The 24,606-nt window shown below is 45.6% G+C and overlaps 1 protein-coding gene across 5 annotated transcripts in view; it reads right to left on the bottom strand.

Annotated features, from left to right (window-relative positions):
- The window catches only part of LOC116529275 (protein argonaute-1), a 41,331-nt gene extending 17,299 nt beyond the window's left edge, over positions 1–24,032 (bottom strand). For 2 of the 5 annotated variants that reach the window (XM_032246923.1, XM_032246927.1), the window contains exons 1-12: positions 23,783–24,032; positions 18,670–18,853; positions 14,540–14,660; positions 13,933–14,114; positions 13,403–13,539; positions 13,042–13,176; positions 12,811–12,898; positions 11,958–12,105; positions 6,087–6,206; positions 5,600–5,731; positions 5,341–5,474; positions 804–988 (exon numbers count right to left, since the gene is read on the bottom strand). In XM_032246923.1, coding sequence (XP_032102814.1) covers positions 804–988; positions 5,341–5,474; positions 5,600–5,731; positions 6,087–6,206; positions 11,958–12,105; positions 12,811–12,898; positions 13,042–13,176; positions 13,403–13,539; positions 13,933–14,114; positions 14,540–14,660; positions 18,670–18,853; positions 23,783–23,807 — 1,591 coding nt within the window. In that variant the 5' untranslated portion in view covers positions 23,808–24,032. Of the gene's footprint in view, positions 1–803; positions 989–5,340; positions 5,475–5,599; positions 5,732–6,086; positions 6,207–11,957; positions 12,106–12,810; positions 12,899–13,041; positions 13,177–13,402; positions 13,622–13,932; positions 14,115–14,539; positions 14,661–18,669; positions 18,854–22,552; positions 23,299–23,782 lie in introns of those variants that run through there. The other 3 variants (XM_032246925.1, XM_032246926.1, XM_032246928.1) reach the window with 3 other exon arrangements.
- Positions 24,033–24,606: the final 574 nt, after the last annotated feature.

The raw sequence follows: 24,606 nt of genomic DNA, 5'->3' as shown, positions 1-24,606 counted from the left end.
TTGTTGCCCAGACTGGCCTCGAATTCCTGGGCACAAATGATCCTCCTACCTTGGCCTTCCAAAGTGCTAGGATTACAGGTGTGAACCACTGTGCCAGGCCTCAAAAGGTTTAATGAAGGAAATATGAAGACAAAAGCTAAAAGAGATGGCAAGATTGTGGTAATGTGGATTAGGGTGGGGTATCTGAATATATTTGAGGGTTGAAAATTATGAAGTCCCAAAGGTAGCAGGATGGATTGGGAATAAGAGCACAGAGGAGTTCAGCAAGGCAAGAGAAACTCTTATTCCTTTGAAGCAGAAGAGATAAGAAAGGGAAAATGGCATAAAAGAAAACTGCTGTGCCAGAAATTTACAGAGTCATTCTTATTCTAAAAAATGAGAGGAAAAGAGGAGAGACAGCAATCCTCTCAAAAGCTCCAAGTAATTACCAGGCAACAAGACACTACCACCCACCACATATTCTGCTTGGTTGTGCTGCACAATGTCCAGATTAACAACACCCTCCTAAGGATAGGAATCTGGACCAACCCATCTCTGTACCTGGCCAAGCTTAGCCTGGCAAAAGACCAGCACACAAAGGACCCCAGTAATTGCTGCTGGGAAGGAGTGTGTACAGGTAATTAGGATCTGGGATGACTCAATGGCTCATATATGCTGGTATTTCTCCTATAAGAGGAGCGCTGACATTAAGGAACAGCTCTGGTCAAAGCCAAGAATCTAGACTGAGTCCTTCCCAGGAGACCCCAGGGAGCTACCCTGAGAAGAGTCCTATCATCATTATCACTGTCCCAAGAGAACTGTACCATACACTGGCGTCTTCCCTGGCAGGATGACGATAATGAGCTGCAGCCCTGAGTAGGTGTTCTTGAGATGCCGGAACATAGGCTCCACGCTGTCTGCCCCCTGTGCATATTTGCAGAAACAAGGCTGACCCTGGATAGGCATCCCCGCATCCTTGGAAATCTTCCGCAGCTGGTCTGTGAAGTTCCTGTAGCACAAGCACGGTCACAAAGGAGGCAGTGAATCTCACTTGAATTCTTCCAACAAAAATCCATCCAGCTTAGGTGCTTAGCACTATGAGAGGCACTGAGAGATTGGCTTTTTGGGTTTTTTTCTTGAGACAGGTGCTCTGTCATCCAGGATGGAGTACAATGGCACAATCTGGGCTCACTCAAGCCTCAAGCTGCTAGGCTAAAGCAATTATCCCATCTCAGCCTCCTGAGTAGATAGGACTACAGGCATACCACCATGCCTAGCTAACTTTTCTTCTTTTTTTGGTAGACATGGGATCTCACTGTGTTGCCCAGGCTGGTCTCAAGCTCTTGGACTCAAGTGATACTCCCACCTCAGCCTCCCAAAGTAGAGCGATTACAGGCATGAGTCACCGCACCCAGCTAACACTGAGATTCTAACATGAATGACACACAATAATAGCTAATGTAAAAAATACATTTATAGTTGACTAAGTTAAGAGAGCACTTGCTAAGTGTTCCATGGTACAAGCAAGGAGATGAGAAAGCCTAGAAAACAAACCTATGGGAATTCTCAGGGTTCCCACCTTGCCCCACTCAAGCAGCTGATTCCTGTGCTCCATTATATGTCCAAAGAAATAGGCAGATGCCCATATGTAAGGCCTTTCTGCTCAAAACAAGTGAGGTTCCAACACTGATGGGAGCACAGGGTATGCTCAGTAAAAATGAGTTCCCTCATTCCTAACTGATTCTTTGAAACCTAAGAGCCAATTATTAAGCTTCCTTCCTTTGGCTTTAGAGCTTTACCCTGGAAAGGAAGACAAAGTTGGAAGAGAGGATATACATGCAATAGAGTAAAAATATCAAGCTACATAAAGATACTCAAAAACTGAGATAGGCAGCAGAAAATTTCATTTGTGATAGTCTTCCATTTAAATTTAAAAACAATAATGTACAAGAAGAGAACAGAAGCAACTGTTTAGGAGATATTATACAGCATATAAATAGCGATAGTTTTGTGAGAAGTATTTTTTTCACATATTTAGTAAAAACACACACGAAAAGTAAATACAGTCTGATGCTGTTATGCAAAATTTTAGATCATTTATATATAGGTATATAAAATATATAAATTGAATAAGATGGTTACAATAATTCATAATAGTGGCTTCATCAGAAGGGAGGAATGGAGCTGACGAAGTGGCTCACACCTATAATCTCAGCACTTTGGGAGGCCAAGGCGGGTGGATCACTTGAGGCCAGGAGTTTGAGACCATCCTGGCCAACCTGGTGAAACCCTGTCTCTACTAAAAATACAAAAAAAAAACCCTAGCCAGGTATGATGCACATGCCTGTAATCCCAGCTACTTAGGAGGCTGAGGCAGGAGAATCGTGTGAACCAGGGGGCAGAGGCTGCAGTGAGCCGAGATTGCATCACTGCACTCCAGCCTGGGTGACAAAGCGAGACTATGCCTCAAAAAAAAAAAAAGAAGACGGTAGGAATGGGACTAGGGTGGACATGAAGGAACATCGAATTTATCTGTAATATTTACATTTAAAAAAGAATAAGGTAAATATGACAAAACTGGATGGATACATGTTAATCTCTACATTTATTATCTTAAAAAAAATTTTCAGGTTGTGGCTCACGCCTGTAATCCCAGTACTTTGGGAGGTTGAGGCAGGTGGATCACCTAAGGTCAAGAGTTCGAGACCACGCTGACCAACATGGAGAAACCCTGTCTCTACTAAAAATACAAAAAAATTAGCTGGGCGTGGTGATGCATGCCTGTAATCCCAGCCACTCAGGAGGCTGAGGCAGGAGAATCGCCTGAACCTGGGAGGCAGAGGTTGCGGTGAGCCGAGATCATGCCATTGTATTCCAGCCTGGGCAACAAGGGTGAAACTCCGTCTCAAAAAAAAAATTTAAAAATGAATGTTAGAATAAAAAAACATGACCTAACAACTGTTTCATGTAAATAACAGCTAGGGCTTTGACCATTAATAGTATTTTTTCCATTTCTCTGCCTTCCATACAATTGCAATTTAGCTACAAAAAAGCCAGTATATTATTAGATTTCAGGAATACTGGGTCTCAACTTCAAGGAAAGTGGTATTTCCAATCTTCTCTTTACTACCAGATTACACTTGGAATACTGTGTCCAGTTCTGGGGGTCACAAAGTACTGTGAGATGGATGAAGAAGATCCTAAAATCCTATCCTAAAGATGACATAGCTAAAGTAATAGGGCCTCTTTGGCCAGAAAAACTTGAGGGTTGCATCTAGGACTCTCTCATCCATCATCCCCCAACTATTAGTTTGTTGAACCCCACAGCACCTTCACGTTTTTCACCCTACCTTCTCAGTGGAAAGGATGCCTTCTTGGTGCTCTGGATCCCATCACTACTTGGCTCTATTTACTTTCCAGTTTCTCTGAGTTATATCTTCAATCTCTGCTTACCATGTACATTCTCCCTGGACAATCTCAGCCACTGCCATAGATGACCTGGAAATCTTTACTTTTAGCCCAGTCAGAACCACAGATTTAACTGGCTACTACTGACCCAGAGGCACAAGCCACATTCTTACTACCCCTTCCAACTAGGTGTCACTGGGAGAAGGGAATGCCTGATAAACTCTTCCAAGTTTGAGGTTCTGCATTTATTGGTGCCCATGCCCCCAAAATGGCCAAAACAATAGATTATCCCAAAAGAAATGGAAAAGGGAAAGACATGGGAAAAAGACAGGATTGCACAGAGAGTAGAACTACCAATGAAGTGACTATGGCACAAGGGCAAAAAACTGGGAGCCTTTCCAATATTACCAAGCAGCCTAGCTTAAATGGGGGCTAAAGAACTCAGGAAAGGAGACAAGAGCCCATTTACAAGAAGCTACGATTATGATGGTGTTTGTGTATCTGTGAGGGGTAAGGGAAGAAGAGCAAGGGCAGGGCCCACAGTCCACATATCCATCAGAAGGTGCTAGAACTTTTTTTTTTTTTTTTGAGATGGAGTCTTGCTCTGTGGCCCAGGCTGGAGTGCAGTGGTGCGATCTTGGCTCACTGCAACCTCCGTCTCCGGGGTTCAAGCGATTCTCCTGCCTCAGCCTTCTGAGTAGCTGGGACTACAGGTGTGCACCACTACGCCTGGCTAATTTTTGTATTTTTAGTAGAGACGGGGTTTCACCATATTGGCCAGGCTGGTCTCAAACTCCTGATCTTGTGATCCACCTGCCTCAGTCTCCCAAAGTGCTGGGATTATAGGAGTAAGCCACTTCGCCTGGCCTAGAGGTTTTTTTTTTTTTTTTTTTTTTTTTTAAAAAAAAAGAGGTAGGATCTGTATTGCCCACTCAACTCCTGGGCTAAGGCGAGATCCCGCCTCAGCCTCCTGAGTAGCCAGGACTACAGGCACACACCACCGCACCCCAGCCAAAAACAAATTCTCATTATGACTCTAAGGCAAGCTGAATTCATCATGGCATACTTCCCCATTACTCTTGTCACTAGCCAAAATGTTCAGCTCCATCAACTCTTCCTCATCCCTAGAGTGTACTGACCCCACTCCAGATCCAGAGAGTATGAGAAGCAACCACTTCAAAAGATGGCAGGAACCAGCTAACAGTATGCTGTATGTAGAAAACAACTAACTGTGAGTTTTGTAGCATTTTAAACCTATCTCAGCAAAACTTAAAAAAAAAAAGACTCCAGGGGAGGGGTTGTTGACTTCTCAAGTCATTACTCTGTGGTTTCCTTAAACCATTTGGTTATAATGCTTTCCTCACTGGTGCCATCTACTCCCAGCCCCTCAGCTAGGTGGCGCAGAGGCCCTGACAACCAGCTGAACAAGCTGCTCTATTTTGTTTCCAATCAGGTATACAAGTTTTGAAGCTCAGATCTGATTTGCTTCCAACTCTGACACTTTCCTGATGATGTTAAGCAAACTCTGGACAAGTTACTTAACCTCTTTTGAGCCTCATCTCCTGAAAATGGACATATCGCCACCTACTCACTGTAAAGATGACATGAGAGGATATCAGTTAGGTACTTAAGTACAATAGTGGCATAAACATTACAGTCATCACTACTACTATTTATTACCAATAATAATTATAACAATAAAATAATTCTGTTAGGAGATTCATGCCCTAAAATCATCATCTCTGACATAGATATGGCTCCTCATTAATTTCCCCTGACCACAGATGGATAGAAAAGGAATTGGTCAAAGTTTGAGCCAGAAAGCACAATGCAGGCAGAGTCAAGACAGAAAGAACACACTACTGATCATTATCAGCCCCTGTGGACTATAGGAAGGCAGGCAGCTCCAGGGTCCTTCCCATCCCTCCACCCCCTACACCATACCCTCCTTACTTGAGCACCTCTTCTCGACACTGTTTTTGGGGTGCGAAGCAGGCGATGGCCCAGACTTTGATCTCAATCCCATTGTAGAACTGTTTCCCCCGCATGTCCCAGACACCCTGATTGGGTGTGGCAATGGCCCGGTTCTAGGGATAGGCAGAGGGGGGCGTCCAGGTGAGCCTCAGTAGAGTCAGGTGGGTAGGGGAGCAAAAGCCCCTGGCTATACAACCCAACCACCCCCATATTCCCCAAGATGTTGTCTGGCCCTGACCCTGCTCACCCGGCCGCCGTACTGCAAGATGGGCGCCGGCAGCACTCGCCCCGTCACCTCCGTCATGTCATCCTTCACTTTGATCCCAAATTCCTGGATGTAGGGATCTAAGTTGTAGCTGGCATTCTTCATCTGCAGGACAAAAAAGAGCAATCTCAGGAGAATAGGGGCTTGGCAACACTGCTCACCCTCTGGGTCCCAAGGAAAGAACGCTAAAGAGAAGGTGGGGTTGGCAAAGAATAGTCCTAAAAAGAGGTGGAAAGTAGAAGATGAGGAAGTGAGAGGGAATAACACAGGAAAGTAATTCAGGAGATAGAAAGGCATAGAAAGCAAAGTAGCTATAGGGTCAAGAAGCAAGAGCAGCCTTATAGAGTCCTAGGCAACAAACCTAGACTTGGGTTCTCCTAAAGGAAGGTCCTGCTGGGGCATTAAAACATTTATGCTACCAACAGCCCCAATGACTGAGCAAATGAGTAGGCCCACTGACCAGGCGACTGATCTCCTCCTGTCTGTCTGGAGCGGATCTAGCTGTGGCCTTTATCATGGTCGAGGTCTGGTTGTCAGTCAGCTTTTTAATACAGCGCTGCCCAGCCACAATGTTACAGACCTGAGGAAAAGAGAAGGACAGGTAGCTCTGGCTTGAGTACAGTCCGCCCTGTACCCAGAGCCCCACAGTAAGGAAAGATACTTTGGCTATCTTTTTGCAGAAGGGAACTGCAAAATCCCTTGTGCATGCATGTATTCTCCTCTTGAGTTTCATTTGATAGTTAAATTAGAAAATATTCATGCGTAATATAAAAAGCAATTCAAGCTGGGTGTGGTGGCTCATGCCTGTAATCCCAGCACTTTAGGAGGCTAAGGTGGGCGGATCCCTTGAGGTCAGGAGTTCAAGATCAGCCTGGCCAACCCAGTCTCTACTAAAAATACAAAAATTAGCTGAGCATGGTGGCGTGCACCTGTAATCCCAGCTACTTGGGAGGCTGAGGCATGAGAATTGCTTGAACCCAGCAGGTGGAGGTTGCTGTAAGCCCAGCTCACACCACTGCACCCAAGCCTGGGTGACACCGTGAGACTCTGTCTCAAAAAAAAAAAAAAAAAAAGACAATTCAGCCACTATGTGATTAAAAGCTTGTGATCCAGAGCCAGGGCTCAGATCTCATATTTTATTTATTTATTTTTTTGAGACAGAGTCTTGCTCTGTCACCCAGGCTGGAGTACAGTGGTGCAATCTCAGCTCTGAGACCTCCACCTCCTGGGTTCAAGCAATTCTTGTGCCTCAGCCTCCCAATAGCTGGATTACAGACACCTGCCACCACGCCTGGCTAATTTTTTTTGGGGGGGACGGGGTTTTGCACTTCTTGCTCAGGCTAGAGTGCAATGGCATGATCTCAGCTCACTGCAAACTCCACCTCCCAGGTTCAAGTGATTCTCCTGCCTCAGCCTCTCAAGTAGCTGGGATTACAGGCATGTGCCACCATGCCTGGCTAATTTTGTACTTTTAGTAGAGATAGGGTTTTGTCATGTTGGCCAGGCTGGTCTTGAACTCCTGACCTCAGGTGATCCGCCCACCTTGGCCTCCCAAAGTGCTGGGATTACAGCCACTGCACCCGACCTTCATATTTTAAATGAGGAGAATAGTAAGAATCTCATAGAATTGTCTCAAGATTAAATAAAGCACTTAAAGGACTGAGTATAGTTCTGGAACACAGTAAACAATAAATTGTAGCACAAACTATTATTTACCAAAGGACCATATATAGAGCTTTTCCGAATACTGAAAAACTCAGTATACACAAATTAGATTTCTAAGGCAGCTCTCCAATGGTGGCAGGCAGGCAGCTGCTCCATCCTGCAACCCACCAGGACTAGGGTTGGCTCTAAACCCCTGAACCCCCAGATCACAGATATCACTGTCTCTATTGGCGAACAGTGTCCTCTGCTGGTGGGAGGGACATCCTGCCATTTGGTTCATCTGTTCTGGGCCCAACAGAAAACAATGGAGATCATATGAAGCTGTCTAGTGACATATAAGACTTCCACTCCTCAATATACTATATTCAGGATGCTGTGAACAGAAAGGCTTCTAGTAGAACTGAGGAAGCCAGTAGGTCGGAAATACTTCTGTTTGAAATCCAGCTTTACAAATTCTAGATGATGTTACCTTGAGCAAAACTCTTAACCACTCTGAGAATATTCTTCTTTAATCTCAAATATGAGAAAAATAATACACTAGCTGTCTCAAGAGGTTATTGTAAGGATTTAGATGAGATGAAACGTGGAACTTGCTTCCACAGGGCCAACATTCTTTACGTACTGGTTCTTGTCCTAATTCCTAGAGTTCATGCTCAACAACGGGAGAGAAAACCAGGCCAAGGTCACCTGCCTTCAAACTGCATTTTCCAGAGAATAAACAAAATAGTCAATTCACCTAACGAAAATCCAAAATTATTGAAATTTGTGAGACTGCCTTTTTTTTTTTTTTTTTTTTTGAGACGGAGTCTCGCTCTGTCACCAGGCTAGAGTGTAGTGGTGCGATCTTGGCTCACTGCTACCTCCGCCTCCTGGGTTCAAGTGATTCTCCTGCCTCAGCCTTCCGAGTAGCTGTGACTACAGACATGCATCACCCCCCCAGCTAATTTTTGTGATTTTAGTAGAAATGAGTTTCACCATGTTGGCTAGGGTGCTCTCTATCTCTTGCCCTTGTGATCTGCCCGTCTCGACTTCCCAAAGTGCTGAGATTACAGGCGTGCGCCACTGCGCCCAACAGGGATGTGGTGAAATTAGAACACTTATACACTGCTAATGGAAATATAAAATGGTATGGCAATTTCTCAAAAAAATTAACCACAGAATTACCATATAGACTAGCAATTTTGCTTGTGGGTATGTACTCAAAAAAAGTGAAAACAGGAACTTCAACAGATATTTGTACATCTCTGTTCACAGCAGCATTATTCACAATAACCAAACAAAAAAAAAGAAGAAGCAGCAACCCAAGTATTCATGGATAGATGAATTAATAAACAAAATGCGATATAGACACACAACAGACTATTATTTAGCTTTAAAAAAGAACGGAATTCTAACATGCTACAACATGGAGGAAGACATTGTGGTAAGTGAAATATGCCAGTCAAAACAGGACAAACACTATGATTCCACTTATTTGAGGTACCTACAATGGTCAAATTCATAGAGACAGAAAGTAGAATGGTGGTTGCCAGGGGTTAAAAGGAGGGAGGAGATGGATCATGGTCATGGCTGTACAACAAGGTAACTGTATTTAATGTCACAGAACTATATACTTCAAAATAGTTAAAATGGTAAATTTTATATTATGTATATTTTACCACAATTTGAAAAAGAGACAACGGAAGAAGGAATGAACTGTGATTTGAACATGAACAAATGATTCTTGTGGATACTCACTGACCTACATAACTATTCAAGGAAGACAGAGAGGTGGACTGGAGGCACTACTAGTTTCTAGTTGTGAAGATTCAACTAGAAACTAGAACAGTAATCCTTACTGTCTATACTTAAAATTTTCCAATGGATTCATATTATAACTAGAATAAAATCCTACCTGGCCAGAAATTAGAACTCTCATTCATTGCTGATAGGGAAACAACCAGGCAGCTCATCAAGATGTTAAACATTGTTATATATTACGTCACTCTTAGGTGTATACTCCAGACAAATAAACGTATGTTCACACAAAAATGTGTACATCAGTGTTCACGGCAGTGTTATTCATGATACCCAAAAAGTAGAAATAATCCAAATGTCCATTAATTGATAAATGGATTAACAAAATATGACATATCCATATGATGGAACGAGGATGAACCTTGAAAACATTACACTAAATGATAGAAACCAGTCATAAAAGGACCCATATTGTATGATTTCACATATATGATATATCCAAAACAGGCATATCCAGAGACAGAAAGTAGATTAGTGGTTACTCCAGGCTGTTGAGAGAAGGAATGGTGAGTAACTGCTAATGAATATAGGCTTTCTTTTGGGGGTGACGATATGTTCTGGAATCAGATAGTGGTGATGGTTGTTGCACAATTCTGTGAATATACAAAAACTACCTAATCATTTTTAAATGGTGAATTTTACGATATGTGAATCATATCTTGATAAAGCTGTTTGTAAATTTTTTTTTGAGACAGAGTCTCCCTCTGTTGCCCAGACTGGAATCCAGTGGCACAATCACAACTCACTGGGTTCAAGCAATGCTTCCACCTAGGCTTCCCAAGTAGGTGCACACCACACCTGCAGTCAAGTGATCCTGCCACCTTGACCTCCCAAAGTGCTGGGATTACAGGTATAAGCCATCACAGCCAATCTGGATAAAGCTATTTCAAAAAACAATAATAAAATGCCACGTGGTTTCAACAGGCTATATGATTTAACCCTCTACAGAATCATCTCCTACTACTTTTCCCCTCACACAATACATTCTAACCAGCATAGCCTTCTGTCTATCCCTCAAAAAGATCTAAATTCTCTTCTGCTTTAGAACCTTTGTACTTCCTCCTGCCTGGAAGGCTCTTCTCTCAGTTGTTACAAGATTGATTTTATGTCATAATTTGGGACTTAGCTCAAATATCTCCTAAAAGAGGGCTTCCCTGATAACAACGAAAGTAGCTCTCTACCCTCTTCCTCCCTTACTTCTATCTCCTTAGCCTATTTTATTATTCTTATCGTACTTACCGTCTGAAACTATCTTATGTGTTTATCAATTTATTGTCTATCTCCCCCTTCTAGAATGCAAGCTTCTTGACAGCTGGGACCTTGCCTGTCTTGTTAAACTCCACGTTCCTAGCACCTAAGAATATATGACACATAGTAGGAGCTCAATAAATATATGTTAAATAAACAACAACAGAAATCAAGATCTAAGTCATTACATAAATTATACATCTTGGAAACTATTGTTTAAATAGAAATAATGTTAATTCACTAACAAATCTCTGCTTAACAGTAAATATCAGCTACTATCTACTTAGCTAAGATTGTCCCTAAAGACCTCTGTTTATACCTCAGAGAACATGTTGCCTTCATGTGCATCAGTGGCTATTAATCAAGTCAGAGTTCTTGATTTTGGGGATCTCTTTTCCCTTCAGCCCAATTCTCTCAGGTTAGTTCCGAAATCCTAGAAGCTCACCAGAAGACTTGAGCATTGGTTCGGGTTATCTGATTTCTGCTGTTGGATCAAAGTAAGAGGGTAGGCCAGGCGCAGTAGCTCATGCCAATAATCCAGCACTTTGGGAGGATCACCTGAGGCCAGGAGTTCAAGACCAGCATGGCCAAGTGGGGAAACCCTATCTCTACTAAAAATACAAAAAACTTATTCGGGTGTGGTTGTGCATGTTTGTAATCCCAGCTACTGGAGGCTGAGGCGTGAGAATTGCTTGAACCTGGAAGGCGGAAGTTACAGTGAGCTGAGATAGTGCCACTGCACTCCAGTCTGGGCAACACAGCAAGACTCTGTCCCAAAAAAAAAAAAAAAGAAAAAGTAAGAGGGTAGTCTAGTATAGTGCTTCTCCAATGTTAATGTACATACCCTTAGGATCTTGTTAAAAGACAGATTCTGTCAACATGGACAAAGCAGAGAAATAAATTAATTAATTAAAAGATTCTGACTCAGTCAGTACAGGTGGAACCTGAAATCTGGATTTTAAACAAGCTCAGATAATGCTTATCCCGTGACCACACTTTTTGAGTAGCATTGGACGAGACAATGAAGCAGTAAGCAGTAGTTTCTCATTCAGTATCTGGCCAGTATATACTAAACAATATACAGCCCAGTGATTCTGCATTTGTATTCTATAACTTAGCATTACTATTCCTTCTTTAGTTGCAGAATTCCACATATAAAAGTATGACAAATACTGGGGCTAAAACTTTTTCAAAAGGAACACATTAATCGTTGGAGAAACAGGATTTACATTACAGGTAATATTTATCACCAGTTTGTGTAGAATAAAGTACACATATATCTTCAGGTCACTTGGGACTCCAGCTCTAGACAACAGGGGAAGAGAAATTAAGAGAACATGAGTGTGAGTATCTAAAATCTCTGTCCTGTACGAACTAATTACTTATTAAACAGTAAATTCAGCTTGTCTCTTCCTGGCAGCCCTGAAAGAACATGAGAGTAGGATGGGGGATAAGGAGATTAACTTAACAGGTAAGAATTAGGCCTCTATTTCACAGAACTACCTCATACCTTCTCAGAATGTCAATTTTCCCAACTTCAAAATGAAAAAACAGACATCTGATGATCAGCATGCAGGTAATACACAATGCCCGTTCCACAGCCATTACTTGGCAATCTCACCTCTAGGGGAAGGTAGGTATGCTTTTGTTCCTGGCCAACTTGTAGGCAGGGCAGATGGGGATACTTGAGCTGCAGGTTATATTTCTGCTTGAAATACTGTGCCACTGTGCACTCCACAGTCTGTCCACTCTCCAGCTGTAAGGGGAATCTATTCGGAAGAAAGGAAGGAAGGAGGTGTCATAATCCAGCATTCAGTCCCACTTCTCTAGACCCACAAACATGGGAAGCCCCAGACTTTTTCCTCTTTTATTTAGTCCCAATATGATGCGTAGGAAGGATGTCCCAGACTTTGCTTCATTCTATCCAACTTCTTTGAGCATTGCCACTCATGGGAAAACAGGTCATACAGGGCTCCAAGAGAGAAGCCAAAGGTTTGAGCGGCAAGTTCCACAAAAGTAAGGACACTATCTGACTCATTTATTTCTAATGTTGAGCATAAAGCCTGACACAGAGTAGATACTCATAGTCCAGTGTAGCCTAAGGTCAAGAATGGGGATGGAATCAATGACAGCTTCCCCAAGGAGCCCAGGAGCCTAGCTTTCTTTTTCAAGAGAAAGAATAATTTGAGAGAGATTCTAACATTCACCTAACCCTAACAGGAATCAGAGAACACACCTGCTCTAAAGGACCAAGGAGGCAAGGAGATCAAGAAGGTAAAAATGGTAGGGAGAGTATCAACAGATCAGAGAAGGCTGAAGAAGGATGCCAAATTCCCACAGCTTATCTTCAAAAACAGGGCCAGTCCCCAAGGCTCATTCTCAGGGCCAACGTGGGAGGGAGGGAAAGATAATGAGTCTGAAATCTCAGCCCTTCTCCACCAACAAAGTATGGCTCAGCACCCCTGCCCACTTACGTCTGATGGCTAGCAGGGCGACGGGTAACGTTACACACGCGGTATTTCCTCTTCATCTGTCCACAGTGGGTCACTTCCACCTTCAGGCCTGAGATACACACACTGCTTGTCAGGACTAAAATTGGTTGCTCATGTTCCCAGGCTTGGCCTCTCCCCTGAGCATACCCCAAGAGGATTTCCTCTTAGGGCTTAAGTGGCGCTGTTTCCCTTCCCCTCCTGTTGGGTCCTCACCCTTGATCTCCTTGGTGAAGCGAACACGCTGAGAGTCCGTGAGGGGCTTGGGCTGCTCATCTATGTTCCTGATGTCCAGCACCTCACACATGAACTCAATCACTGGCTGTGCCTTATAGAAGGCAGTGGCTGAGACTGTGGGGACAGGGTAAGAATAGCTCAGCTCAGGTTCTGTCTTCCAGAATACATGGAGGCACAACAATTTATACCCTCTTCTTTATAGGGCATTGGGATGGGGGCAGGGAGTGCCAGGGCTATAGGAATTAGACTAGGAGTGTGGTTGCAGAGCTGGGAGGGATGAGGCTGGGAGTGTGGTCACTGGACTTGGGGTGCCCCTGGCTCCATAGCTCTCCCCACTCACCATCAATGTTGAGCATCATCTTCCACATGGCAGGGCGCACAGACTGGTGAAAGCCGAACCAGACCTCGCGCCCACCCCCCAGCGGGTGGTAGTAGCCCTCAGGCGGTGAGAAGAAGGAGCGGCCCACAGGGGTGTACCTGGCAGGGACAGGCAGAGAACTGGTCCCTCGGGCACAGGCCCCCACCCTGTGAGGCATCCTGGGCACGGAGGAGCCCTGGCCTGAAAGGCAGGACACCAGGGCTTTAATGCCAGCTCTGATGCTTTACCAGTTGTATGACTGACCTTGTGCAAGTTTCTACCTTCTCTCTGCCCTGCAGGGACAGATGGGATGAGGCCCAAAGATACCTAAGAAATTCAGGGCAAGGGTTTTAAACCATCTAAATGTAAATACGCACTTGCCTGGCAAGTGGTAGGGCTCAAACAATTTTTTTTTGAATGGCACACTGTGGGACCTTAGTATGTGCTTCCCCTCCTCCCCTGACAGCAATTCTGCCAACACTAGTAGCCCAGATACTAACTACACCCAATACCTCATGGATGCCAGGTGCCTCATGGCCACATCCAGGGCTTGCACAGACTCCAAGGGAACAGGGATCTGGCCACTGACCAGGGCTTCATGCAGCATTCGCCAGCTCACAATGGCTAGCCATTTGATGGAGACCTTAAAGATTCGATCCTTCCCTTCCCCAGGAATTGTCACCTCAAAGTCGACCTTCAGGAGGGTGAGAGAAAGGGGTGAAGGATTGCCATTGCTCTGCCAGAATGACCCGACTCCATGGATTTGCTGAGAATATACTCTCAAGTTGATAGGGGCTCATAATGAAGACTCCAGAGTAAGTCCAGCCCCTTAGGTTCTAGCCACCTTGGTTCAGTGCTTCTGTTCCTTTCAACTACCTCTCAGCCTAGCAGGAAGTCCTTTAAGTCTATTTTAAGTCTAATCTCAATCTGTTTAGGACACAGACAGGCACATGACAGACTAAATAAACATCAGCACCTACCCACCCCTCACCCTAAAACATACTTTCTCAGCACAAAAGATGAAAAGGATCTCTGGACCACCAGACTCTAAAAAGGCTTACATGAGATTGATTCTACCCCAGACCCCTGACACAGGCCTAGCCTGACTCCCAACCTTACCCGTTCGTTGCCAATGGGCAGTGCTGTGACAGTGTAAATGTTCTTCTTTCCGTCATACACAGGCTTGCGATCACCAAAGATCTGAGGCTTGAAATGCTGGACCATGTATTCCACCACTTCCCTGTGGGGGACAGGAGTGGCCTGTGGAAGCTGAGAGACTACCACCACTTCAAGCTTTTGGAAGTAATTCAAAGTCCAGGCAATGTCCCATCTATTATATTCACTCCTAACATCTACTCTATGACGGTGCTTCTCAAACTTTAACATTCCTATGAATCACCTGGAGATTTTATTAAAATGTAGCTTCTGATTCAGCAGGTCTAGAGTAAAGCCTGAAATTCTACATTTCTAACATGCTCCCAAGTGACACTGCTGGTCCTCAGATCACCAAGGTTCTAATGGACCTGAAAGACTGGTGTGAGTGCCTTCTGAGAAGAGGGGGACGCTGGAGGGAGAAAGGCTTGACTCCAAGGTCTATCAAGAATCAGGAATAGGACTAGGTATGGTGTCTCACCCTGTAATCCCAGTACTTTGGACAGCCGAAGCAGGAGGATCACTTAAGCCTAGGAGCTTAAGGCTAGCCTAGCCAACAGAGTGAGGCCCTAACGCATTAAAAAAAAAAAAAAATTTTTTTTTTTTTTAACTAGTTCGGTATGATAGCATGTGCCTATAGTCCCAAGTGCTTGGGAGACTAAGGCAGGATAATTACCTGAGGCTGGAAGTTTGGGGTTACAGTGAGCTATAATCACACCACTGCACTCCAGGCTTTGGGAGGCCAAGGCGTGCAGTTCGCTTGAGCTCCTGAGTTTGAGACCAGCCTGGGGAACACGGAGAAACTCTGTCACTACAAAAAATACAAAAATTAGTCAGGCATGGTAGTGTGCAGCAGTCCCAGCTACTCAAGAGGCTGAGGTGGGAGAATCACTGGAGCCTGAGAGGCAGAGGTTACAGTGAGCTGAGATCATGGCACTGAACTTCATCCTGGGTGACAGACCCAGATCTTGTCTCAAAAAATTAAAACAGGCCGGCTGCAGTGGCTCACATCTGTAATCTCAGCACTTTGGGAGGCTGAGGCGGGCAGTTCACAAGGTCAGGAGTTCAAGACCAGCTGACCAATATGGTGAAACCCCATCTCTACTAAAAATACAAAAATTACCTGGGCATGGTGGCACACGCCTGTGGTCCCAGATTCTCAGGAGGCTGAAGCAGGAGAATCGCTTGAACCTGGGAGGCGGAGATTGCAGTGAACCGAAATCACACCACTGCACTCCAGCCTAGGTGACAGAGTGAGACTCCGTCTCAAAAAAAAAAAAAAAAAAAAAAAAAAGTTAAAACAAAAAAATGAGGAACAGAATCCAGGCTGCTCCAATCTCCAATCCCAGAACTGATAAGCAAAAAAGGTAGAAGGGAACTGAACTGGAAATAGAAACAAACTGGAAGAAAAATATCATCTCTTACCATCTCTTACTTCCTATTCTCTGACACTTAGACCCCAGGGTGTCCATTATTCCTTCAAAATTCCAGTTTATGTAACCAACTGACCTCCACAGTTTCTAAATCAAAGCTCTTAGATACTACTGGATAAAAACACTCAAAATGGTGTATTAGAAGCAATTGTGATCATGCGGTGTCAATCTTTTTCATGTCCCTGATTACTTCTATCACTCCTAGACCATATAGACTATGTAGAACTTTCTCCACTATCCTCTAACTCCAGAACCCATTACTGTCTCCTATCAGGAAGCAGCTCTAATATCTGAAAAAAGCAGAGGATAGTACACAAGGCCAACCTCGAGTTCCCAGATATATACACAAACATATTTATATGTGCGGGCATCAATTTTTCTCCTTTCCTCTTACATTCAAAATGCCCCTTCCATATATTATTTTTAAACATATGAAAATATATTCAACTTCCCTTATTAGAAAAAATACAATTTAAAATTAGACCAAGATCAGAATGCCAAAGATCAAAAAAATCTGAACGATTACATTGGTGTAGGTATAGGAAACAGACATTCTGATGCCTTATTGATGGGATCATAAGTGGGTACAACTTACCTTTAAAAAAAATGTTGCAATATCTGAAAACTCTGAAATGTATTAGGCCAGCAGTCCCACGTCTAGCAATTTATCCTATAAATACACTCATATTTGAGTGCAAAAATGTATCTCTATATAATAATATTCAACAGTTTCATTTCTGTAGCAGAATTTAGACTCAAATGTTCCTCAATAGATTTATTACGTAAGTTATATTACAGCCACTCAACCTATGCAAAAGAATGAGGCGGATCCATATGTGCTGGTATGCAACATGTTCAAAAATATATTGATTCAGTGGAAAAATGTAAAGAACCCTATGTTTTGTGTGTTTAAAAATGTTACATATGTATATATGCCTGCATATGTGTAAAAAAGTATCTAGAAGCATATTCAAGAATGGTAACAATTGGCTGGGCACAGTAGCTCATGCCTGTAATCCCAGCACTTTGGGAGACGGAGGCGGGGGCGGGGGGGGGTTGCTTGAGGTCAGAAGATCAAGACGAGCCTGGGCAACACAGTGAAACCCTGTCTCTACTAAAAATACTAAAATTAGCTTGGTCTGGTGACGAGTGCCTGTAATCCCAGCTACTCGGGAGGCTAAAGCAGGAGAATCGCTTGAACCCAGGAGGCAGAGGATGTAGTGAGCTGAGATCATACCACCGCACTCTGATCTGGGTGACAGAGTGAAACTCCATAAAAGTACAAGGTGCTGGGCTGGGCACGGTGGCTCACGCCTGTAATCCCAGCACTTTGGGAGGCTGAGGCGGGTGGATTACGAGGTCAAGAGATCGAGACCATCCTGGTCAACATGGTGGAACCCCGTCTCTACTAAAAATACAAAAATTAGCTGGGCATGGTGGCGCATGCCTGTAATCCCAGCTACTCAGGAGGCTGAGGCAGGAGAATTGCCTGGACCCAGGAGGCGGAGGTTGCGGTGAGCCGAGATCGCGCCATTGCACTCCAGCCTGCGGAACAAGAGCGAAACTCCGTCTCAAAAAAAAATAAAAATAAAAAAATAAAAATACCAAAAAATTAGCTGGGCATGGTGGCAGGCACCTATAGTCCCAGCTACTCAGGAGGCTAAGGCAGGAGAATTGCTTGCCTGTCATCCCAGCTACTCAGGAGGCGGAGAGTGAAGTGATCTAAAATGGAACCACTACACTCCAGCCTGGGCAACAGAGGGAGACTCTGCCTCAAGAAAAAAAAAAAAAAAAAAAAAAAGAATGGCAACAATTAATGGTACTGGGGGACTAGAGACCAGGGTAGTAAGGAGACATTTTTCACTGCTATTTTTTTTTGTAATACCTGAATTTTTTTATACTATACATAAAGTTTTCAAATAATAAAAAATTAATTAATTAAAGAAATATCAGAGAGGCCGGGTGCAGTGGCTCACGCCTGTAATCCCAACACTTTGCGAGGCTGAGGCAGGCGGATCACCTGAGGTAAGGCATTCAAGACCAGACTGGCCAATGTGGTGAATCCCTGTCTCTACTAAAACTACAAAAAAATTAGCTGGTGGCAGGCACCTGTAATCCCAGCTACTCAGCCTGGGCAACAAGAGAAAACTCCATCTCAAAGAAAGAAAGAAAGATCAATCACTTCCTCTAAATAAGGCTAATCCCTCCAACTGTGCATCCTACAATGTCCTTCTGCCTCATCAAGGACATCCCATTCATTAAAAAAAGTATGGGACATCCCCTGTCCCATACTTTTAACCTCTCCATCTTCACTAGCTCCTTCTCCTTAATCTGTAAACATACCCATGTCTCATTCTTTAAAACGCTTTATTCATTCAACTAATACTGAAATGTAGTAGACATTGTACTTATTTCTGAACTCGGTATAGTTAGATTAACTAGCTCAACTACTCTGCTGAAATTGCTCTGGCAAAAGCCACTGATAATCTTCCAGTAGCGAAGTCCAATTATATTTTTTGGCATTTACCCTACTTGGCATCTCTCCCTCAAAAACTTCCTTAGATTTGGTGATACCACCCTCTACTGGTTTTGCTTTTACCTTTATGGCCCCTCTTTCAAGGTTGGTGTCTTTCAGACTTGGTGGCTTAGGTGTGCATTACTTACCGGTTGACTCTACGGGGACACTTATCCGGCTTGATGTCCACCTCGTAGTGGTACACGTCGATTTTAGGGATGTCCACCTCAAAGTAATTGGCCAGTAGCTTGATTGGTTTCCCCACAGTGCCAATGCCAGGCCGTCGAGGTGCCTGGAACACCTGCTGCAGGGGGGGCAGGTAAGCGCCCGCAGCTACAAGACAAAGAGGCTGGTGAGGGTAAAGTCTGACAATCTCCTAACTACTCTTATCAGAGAAGGAACAAGGCCTCCCAGAACAGGAACACCAGAGTATAAAGAATGCCTCTTTCCTGTCACCCATTTCAGCCAAGGGCTTCCAGGGGACATCCCTAGGTCATTTGTGTTTTTGGTTTTTTTTTTTTTAAATCTCTCTCCAGTTACTGTCTATTTTAAATTCATTAAGTTAACATGTAATAAGTTCCTATTGCATGTTAAACAGAGAGACTAAATCTGGCTCCTAGTAAAAAAAAAAACCTGTCTTTCTTCGGCTAGAGTAAGACATTTGCTTCCACCAGGTATCTAGCAGACCAAGAATTCCCTATTCTCTGCCAGCCAGATGTTCACTCCATTCATCATCATGCTGAATACAAAATGGCATAACCTTGATGTTCCTTTATAGGTGGGCAGGAAGAAGATCCCAGAAAGCCAGGCTGGGGAGGGCAGGGTCAGTGTTTGAGACAGGATTAAGGCAAATGAATGGTGAGAGTTGGAGAGAAGGAAAAGGAGAAAAGGCTCAAAGGACAGAGTTTGGAGACTAAGGAAAAGAGAAAGGGGGCTGAAGAAGAGGACAGAGCTGGAGGTCACAATAGAAAAAGGCCAGGAGAAGGAGAGAAGGGTGGAGTCATGGGGCAGGGCTAAAGAGAAGTTGGAAGCTCAGGCAGGAAGAAACAAAGCTGCATTTGGGGAGACAACGATAAAAAAGCTTGAATAAAGAAAGAACTAAGGCGTTTGGTAAGAAGAGGTGGGAATTAGAATGCTGGAGAACAGACACTGGGTCTGGGAAGAACACAGGATTCTCTCCCTGCCTCGCAGATCCTTCCACACAGAAGGTCCAGACAGCAGCAGAAGAGATCAATTTCAAGACAGAGGGGGCCCTTGGGAAAGGAATAGGGTAGGGCCAGCTCCAGCTACTTTATCCTCTTTTGCCAGTCTGGCTGCCGTCTTATTTTCTAGCTAAGGGGGAAGAGAGAAGAAAAGGGAATATGCCTTTGTCCTCAGCTCTTGTTCTTGGCAGTAGAGAACCAGCGCAGGTGGGAGAAGAGGGATAAACCAGCCCAGAACCTCCCATTACCAGACCTCTGTTTTCACAGTCAGACCAGCTAGGGGGATGGGGCATATCCTCAGCTGGGGGTCAGGAAGAGGTCAGAACCATTCATGGGAGGGGCAGCTTCCCAAAGCTAAGCTGCTCTGTTTCCCTCTAACCACCTGTCAAGCCCAGTCCCACTCTGCAGACAGGGAAACAGAGGCCCAGCCTGGATGCAAAAGGTCTCTTCAGAAATCAGCTACGTGGTGAAGTGAAAGAGGTTTACTCGCACCTAGCTGCCTACCTCGGAAAGTGCTGGACAGAAATTGCACACAAGCTCACAGACAGACACACATTCCCATCACACACATCCAAACACACACTTAGACCTTGGCAGTTTATGCTTATACACATATCCTTCACTGCCCTAGACTGAGTTCTTCAAAGACAGAGAATGTATCTGCCTTGGTTACTGCTTAATCTCGTGTCTGGCACACACGCAGGAAGTATTCAACATACTGATATTAAATGAATGAACAAACATATCCAGAGACACACCACAAAAGCACACAAGCACGCAAACACACGAACACCTGCAATTGCCCAGAAACAATTATAAACACTATACAGGACAAATGCACATTTGTGGGTGTAGCCAGTAAGAGACATCCTTTCCCTCCCCAACTTCTTACATTCCATTCACCTCCTTCTCCTTCCAGACCGAATCATCATTTGGGGCCTTGGGAGAAAGACAACCCCTTGAGCTGGGGGCTAGTTAGAAATGATGGGGGATGGGACAGACACCCTAGCCTCAAAGCCTTCTCTTCCCCAAAACCCAACTACATACCAGACATAGCCTTAGAGCACCTTCCTCTCCAAGGAGGCTTTGGGAAAACAGGGGAGCCCACACCCCCACTTCATCTCCAAACTAGGAAAGACAGCAGGAAGCAGGCACCTCTCTCCCATTCCATCCCCCTGAAAGCCTAACAACAGCAGAGTCTCCTCCCCGCCCCCCTTACCCCAGCTTTTAGTCTGAGAAAGGGAGACACTTCCCTTCAGACCCAGACAGGGACAGACGGCCACTTTGTGATGCAGATGAGGGCCCCAGCACAGAGGACAAAGCTTGGGCCTAGGGGGAAAGGGGCGGGGCCCTTCTCTTCAGACAAAAGCAAGGAGGGAGGGGCCCTGAAAAGGACACTCCCCCTCCCCCATCCCCAAGGAGCCCAGAGAAGGAAAAGTAACAGAGCTGAAAGCCCTGGCTCAGGATTCCTTTCCTGCAGTTCTGAGGCCTACGTACCTCCCAAAGAGCCAGAGTGCCTATTCAAAAGATACAAATTCAAGGTTAGGTTAGGTTAGCTGGTGGGTACGCAAAGACTTACAGGCCAATCTCTCCTAAAAGGATCTGTCCCATGTGAGTATACACTTTATTAAATATCCACATATGTGCTTAACCATTTATGTTCACACTTGAATGTGACTTGATTCAATTAATAAACGTGTATTCTGTGTCAGGGCCTATACACTAGGCACTTGCTAGTTCTACAAATAAACGAGACACCGCTTCTACCCTCAGGGAGCGCCAGTCCAGTGTAAGTGCTTGGAACACACCTGAGCACAGAAGGCGGACCTGGGCATAAGCCCAGTGAGGTTTTATTGGTTTTTTTTTTTTTTTTTTTAGTTTTTTTGGTTTGTTTTTTACACAATGCTTTTGTTTTCTGTATCATGTCCTTAGGCCACCTCGGGACAACACTCCAGCTTCTTACAAGAGAACAGTCTGGGCCTAGGAAGGAGGCAGTTATGGGGTCCCTCAAGCTGCAGCTTCCAGACTGAATCTCAATTATACCTTTCACTGAGGCAAAGCCTGTCCCACTAGGCTTTTCCCAAGGCTATGGCTGACTCCAAACACCAGGTTCTAGTTCCTTTCCTAGAAGCTTATTTTTTTGTAGCAAATTTTTAAAAAGTCAAATTTTCATCACTCCAGAGCCCATTAGGAATTCATCAGGATAAAAATCATTAGTCTAGAACAGGTACCAGCACCCAGCAATCCATCCTCAATGACCCACCCCACTACTCTACTCCACCGGTTGTTGTAAATAGTCCCCAGCCTTGCAAAACAGGAGTTCCTGGGATGGAGAGAAGGGCCTGACAGAGAGGAAGTACTCAAGTCAGTTGCTCCCTACGCTTATCCTCAGGACTACACAGCCTATACAAGGTTGGCTGTTGAGGGAAAACAGTCACTAAGTACTTATAGATCAGTAAATGGATAAGTTGAGTGAGGTGGTAGGAGCTAGTACCTTGGGAGGGTTGGGGGGAGTTAGGTCTGCTACAAAAGACAAAATCATTTCCACTACAAAAGTAATGAAGTTCATGTCCCAAATGGAAATTTGATTCCCATCCCCAGACCAAATGTAACGAAGTGGTGAGAGATGACCTAAAGAATTCCCAGGTCCAGGCTCCCTATCCCATCACAGGGTAAGAAACTTAAGACACAAAAGGTATCCCACCCCAAAGCCCATCCCGAGGACTCCAGTTTTCTTAAGACAGTCCTGCCTCAGTTTGTCCTCTGTTCCTATGTCTTTTTCTCCTCATTGCCTGTAAATAAGAATTTAAGGCTATCACCTGGGCCTCACCAGTGTGAAGGCTATAAACTCCTCCAGATTCCAACTTGTTTGTAGGGTTTAGATCTTGGCTCTAAAGACAGCCCTGATAGTTTCTGGGGAGTGGGGAAAGGAAAACGGAAAGATCCAGTGTAAGATAGGAGCCATGAAAATATTAAGAAATATTATAATAAATGTTATAAATGTAGACTGTAACCTCAACAGACAATTCAATGGAAAAGGTCATTATCTTTGGATTAAAAGCTACGATCTCTACTCAGTATTGGACCAGAAGCTTACAAACCAAGTAGACAAGTCCTTCCAGGTAGCCCCTGTCCTGTCCTTGATTCCTCAGTAACCAACATCTTTCCTAAGGCCTATCTTCAGGAGGACCCACCTTCAGAACATTATCTGGGTACCAGTCTTTACTGTGGCAGAACAATGCACTTTGGCAGCTTCCTTCAACCCATTCTTGGCAAACTGTGACTGAGGGGCTTCAGGGCCAAATGTCAGAGCCCCTAAAATAGGGGAGGAGACCATAACCATTTGGACTCTGCCAGCATAACCCAAGGCAGAATGCACCCCATCAGCGCGCTCCTTTTTCCAAGCCAAACAGGGCGGGGAAGAGATGGGGGTATTCGGACAGCCACGCCCCCACCACATCAGGCAGCCCCTTCCAGCTGCCACCTCCGCGCATGCTCCGGCGGCTCCGCTCCTACTCCCCAGACTCAGGGGGGGAATCCCGGGACCGGGTCCCCACCCACCAGCCCCCTGACCCTCGCCCCCGCGTCAGACCCAGCTGGGGCAGAGCTCACGGTCCAGCTCTGGCGCCTTCTCCCAAGAGACACTAGCCTATCCCATCCCAGCGGAGCCCCCGCCCCCGACATGCAGTAGGTCCAGGCCCATCTGTGTCGCCCCCTCCTCTCCTGGACACCTGGAGCCCGTCCCCTGCCACCTGCCGGGCCTCTCCGTAGGCCTCCCTGGATGTCTGGGAGTCCTTCCGCGCGTGCAGGCCCTTCTCCAGGATTACTTCCAACCCGCAGGACTGCATACAGCCTCCTTGGACAAACAGCCCCCATCTCAGGGCTCTCTTCACATGGTTCTCCCCCGGAACTGCACACAGCCTCCTTCAAACTGGGCCCCCATCATGTGAGAGCCCTTCTCCTCACTCAGGAGCGCTTCCCTCACTTGGAAACCACGCTTTACATGCGGGAGCCCCCGATCCTTGGAGCATGCACCGTTACCCCTTCCGGGGGCCCTTACCTGCTCCCGAGGGTCCCGCTTCCATCCCATATACCCGTGCGGAGGTCAGGCGGCCCGGAGACTGTGAAGTCCAGCGTGAGGGGCCTAGGTACCCCGCACTCTCGCTGCTCGGGTTCCTGGGCCGGGCTCGGCTCCCCAACCAAGCCCGGCCGCTCGCACCGCCGCCCCCGCAGCCTCCGTTGCCGCCGCCGCCGCGGAGCCTGCAGTAGCTCCCCCTGCGAGCGCCCGGCCAGCTGCCAGTGCGCAGGCGCGACCGCCAGGCCCAGGAGGCGGACCGGAACGAGTCAAGCGGGGCGCTCCGACGGCAACAAAGGCCAATGGAGAGGGGCGGGGGCACCCGGGACCGGAGGCAGCGGCCCCTGGCGGTCACCCGTCACCATGCAGCCCGGGAGGGCTCTGGTAGAGATGCCTTGGAACCTCGCAGTGGCATAAGTGGGGCGGGGCGGAGGGCCACCCCCCAACAGCAGCCTTCGGCCCTGTGTCTTTTCTTCAAATAGGTCCCTCCAAACCCACACACAGTCCTTGCCTGTCGCACCTGAGCCGCGCGCACATTATGGGAACCCCACCTCATTCCCAAACCCCCTTGCACTCCAGTACCCCATCACCCAGAGGCCCTGCCTCCCACCTCTCCTCCCAATCACCCTCATCCTTCAAGCCTTGGCTGCAAAGCGATTGCCTCCGCGAAGTGTTCCTCCATCCCTAGTCACTGAACTCACGGACACCAGCCCCTCTTCCAGGCCGTGTACTGGACGCTGAGATCACAGATAAGTAAGAGAGCCTGTCTACCCTGGAAGATGTCAGTTTGAACTTAAGTGCGGCTACAG

The sequence above is a fragment of the Sapajus apella genome, unplaced genomic scaffold (genome assembly GCF_009761245.1).
Source record: "Sapajus apella isolate SASKATOON/1434 unplaced genomic scaffold, GSC_monkey_1.0 scaffold62, whole genome shotgun sequence".
NCBI classification, from domain to species: Eukaryota; Metazoa; Chordata; class Mammalia; order Primates; family Cebidae; genus Sapajus; species Sapajus apella.
The sequence above is the reverse complement of the archived record's forward strand: the minus strand, read 5'-3'. Positions and strand labels throughout refer to the sequence as shown.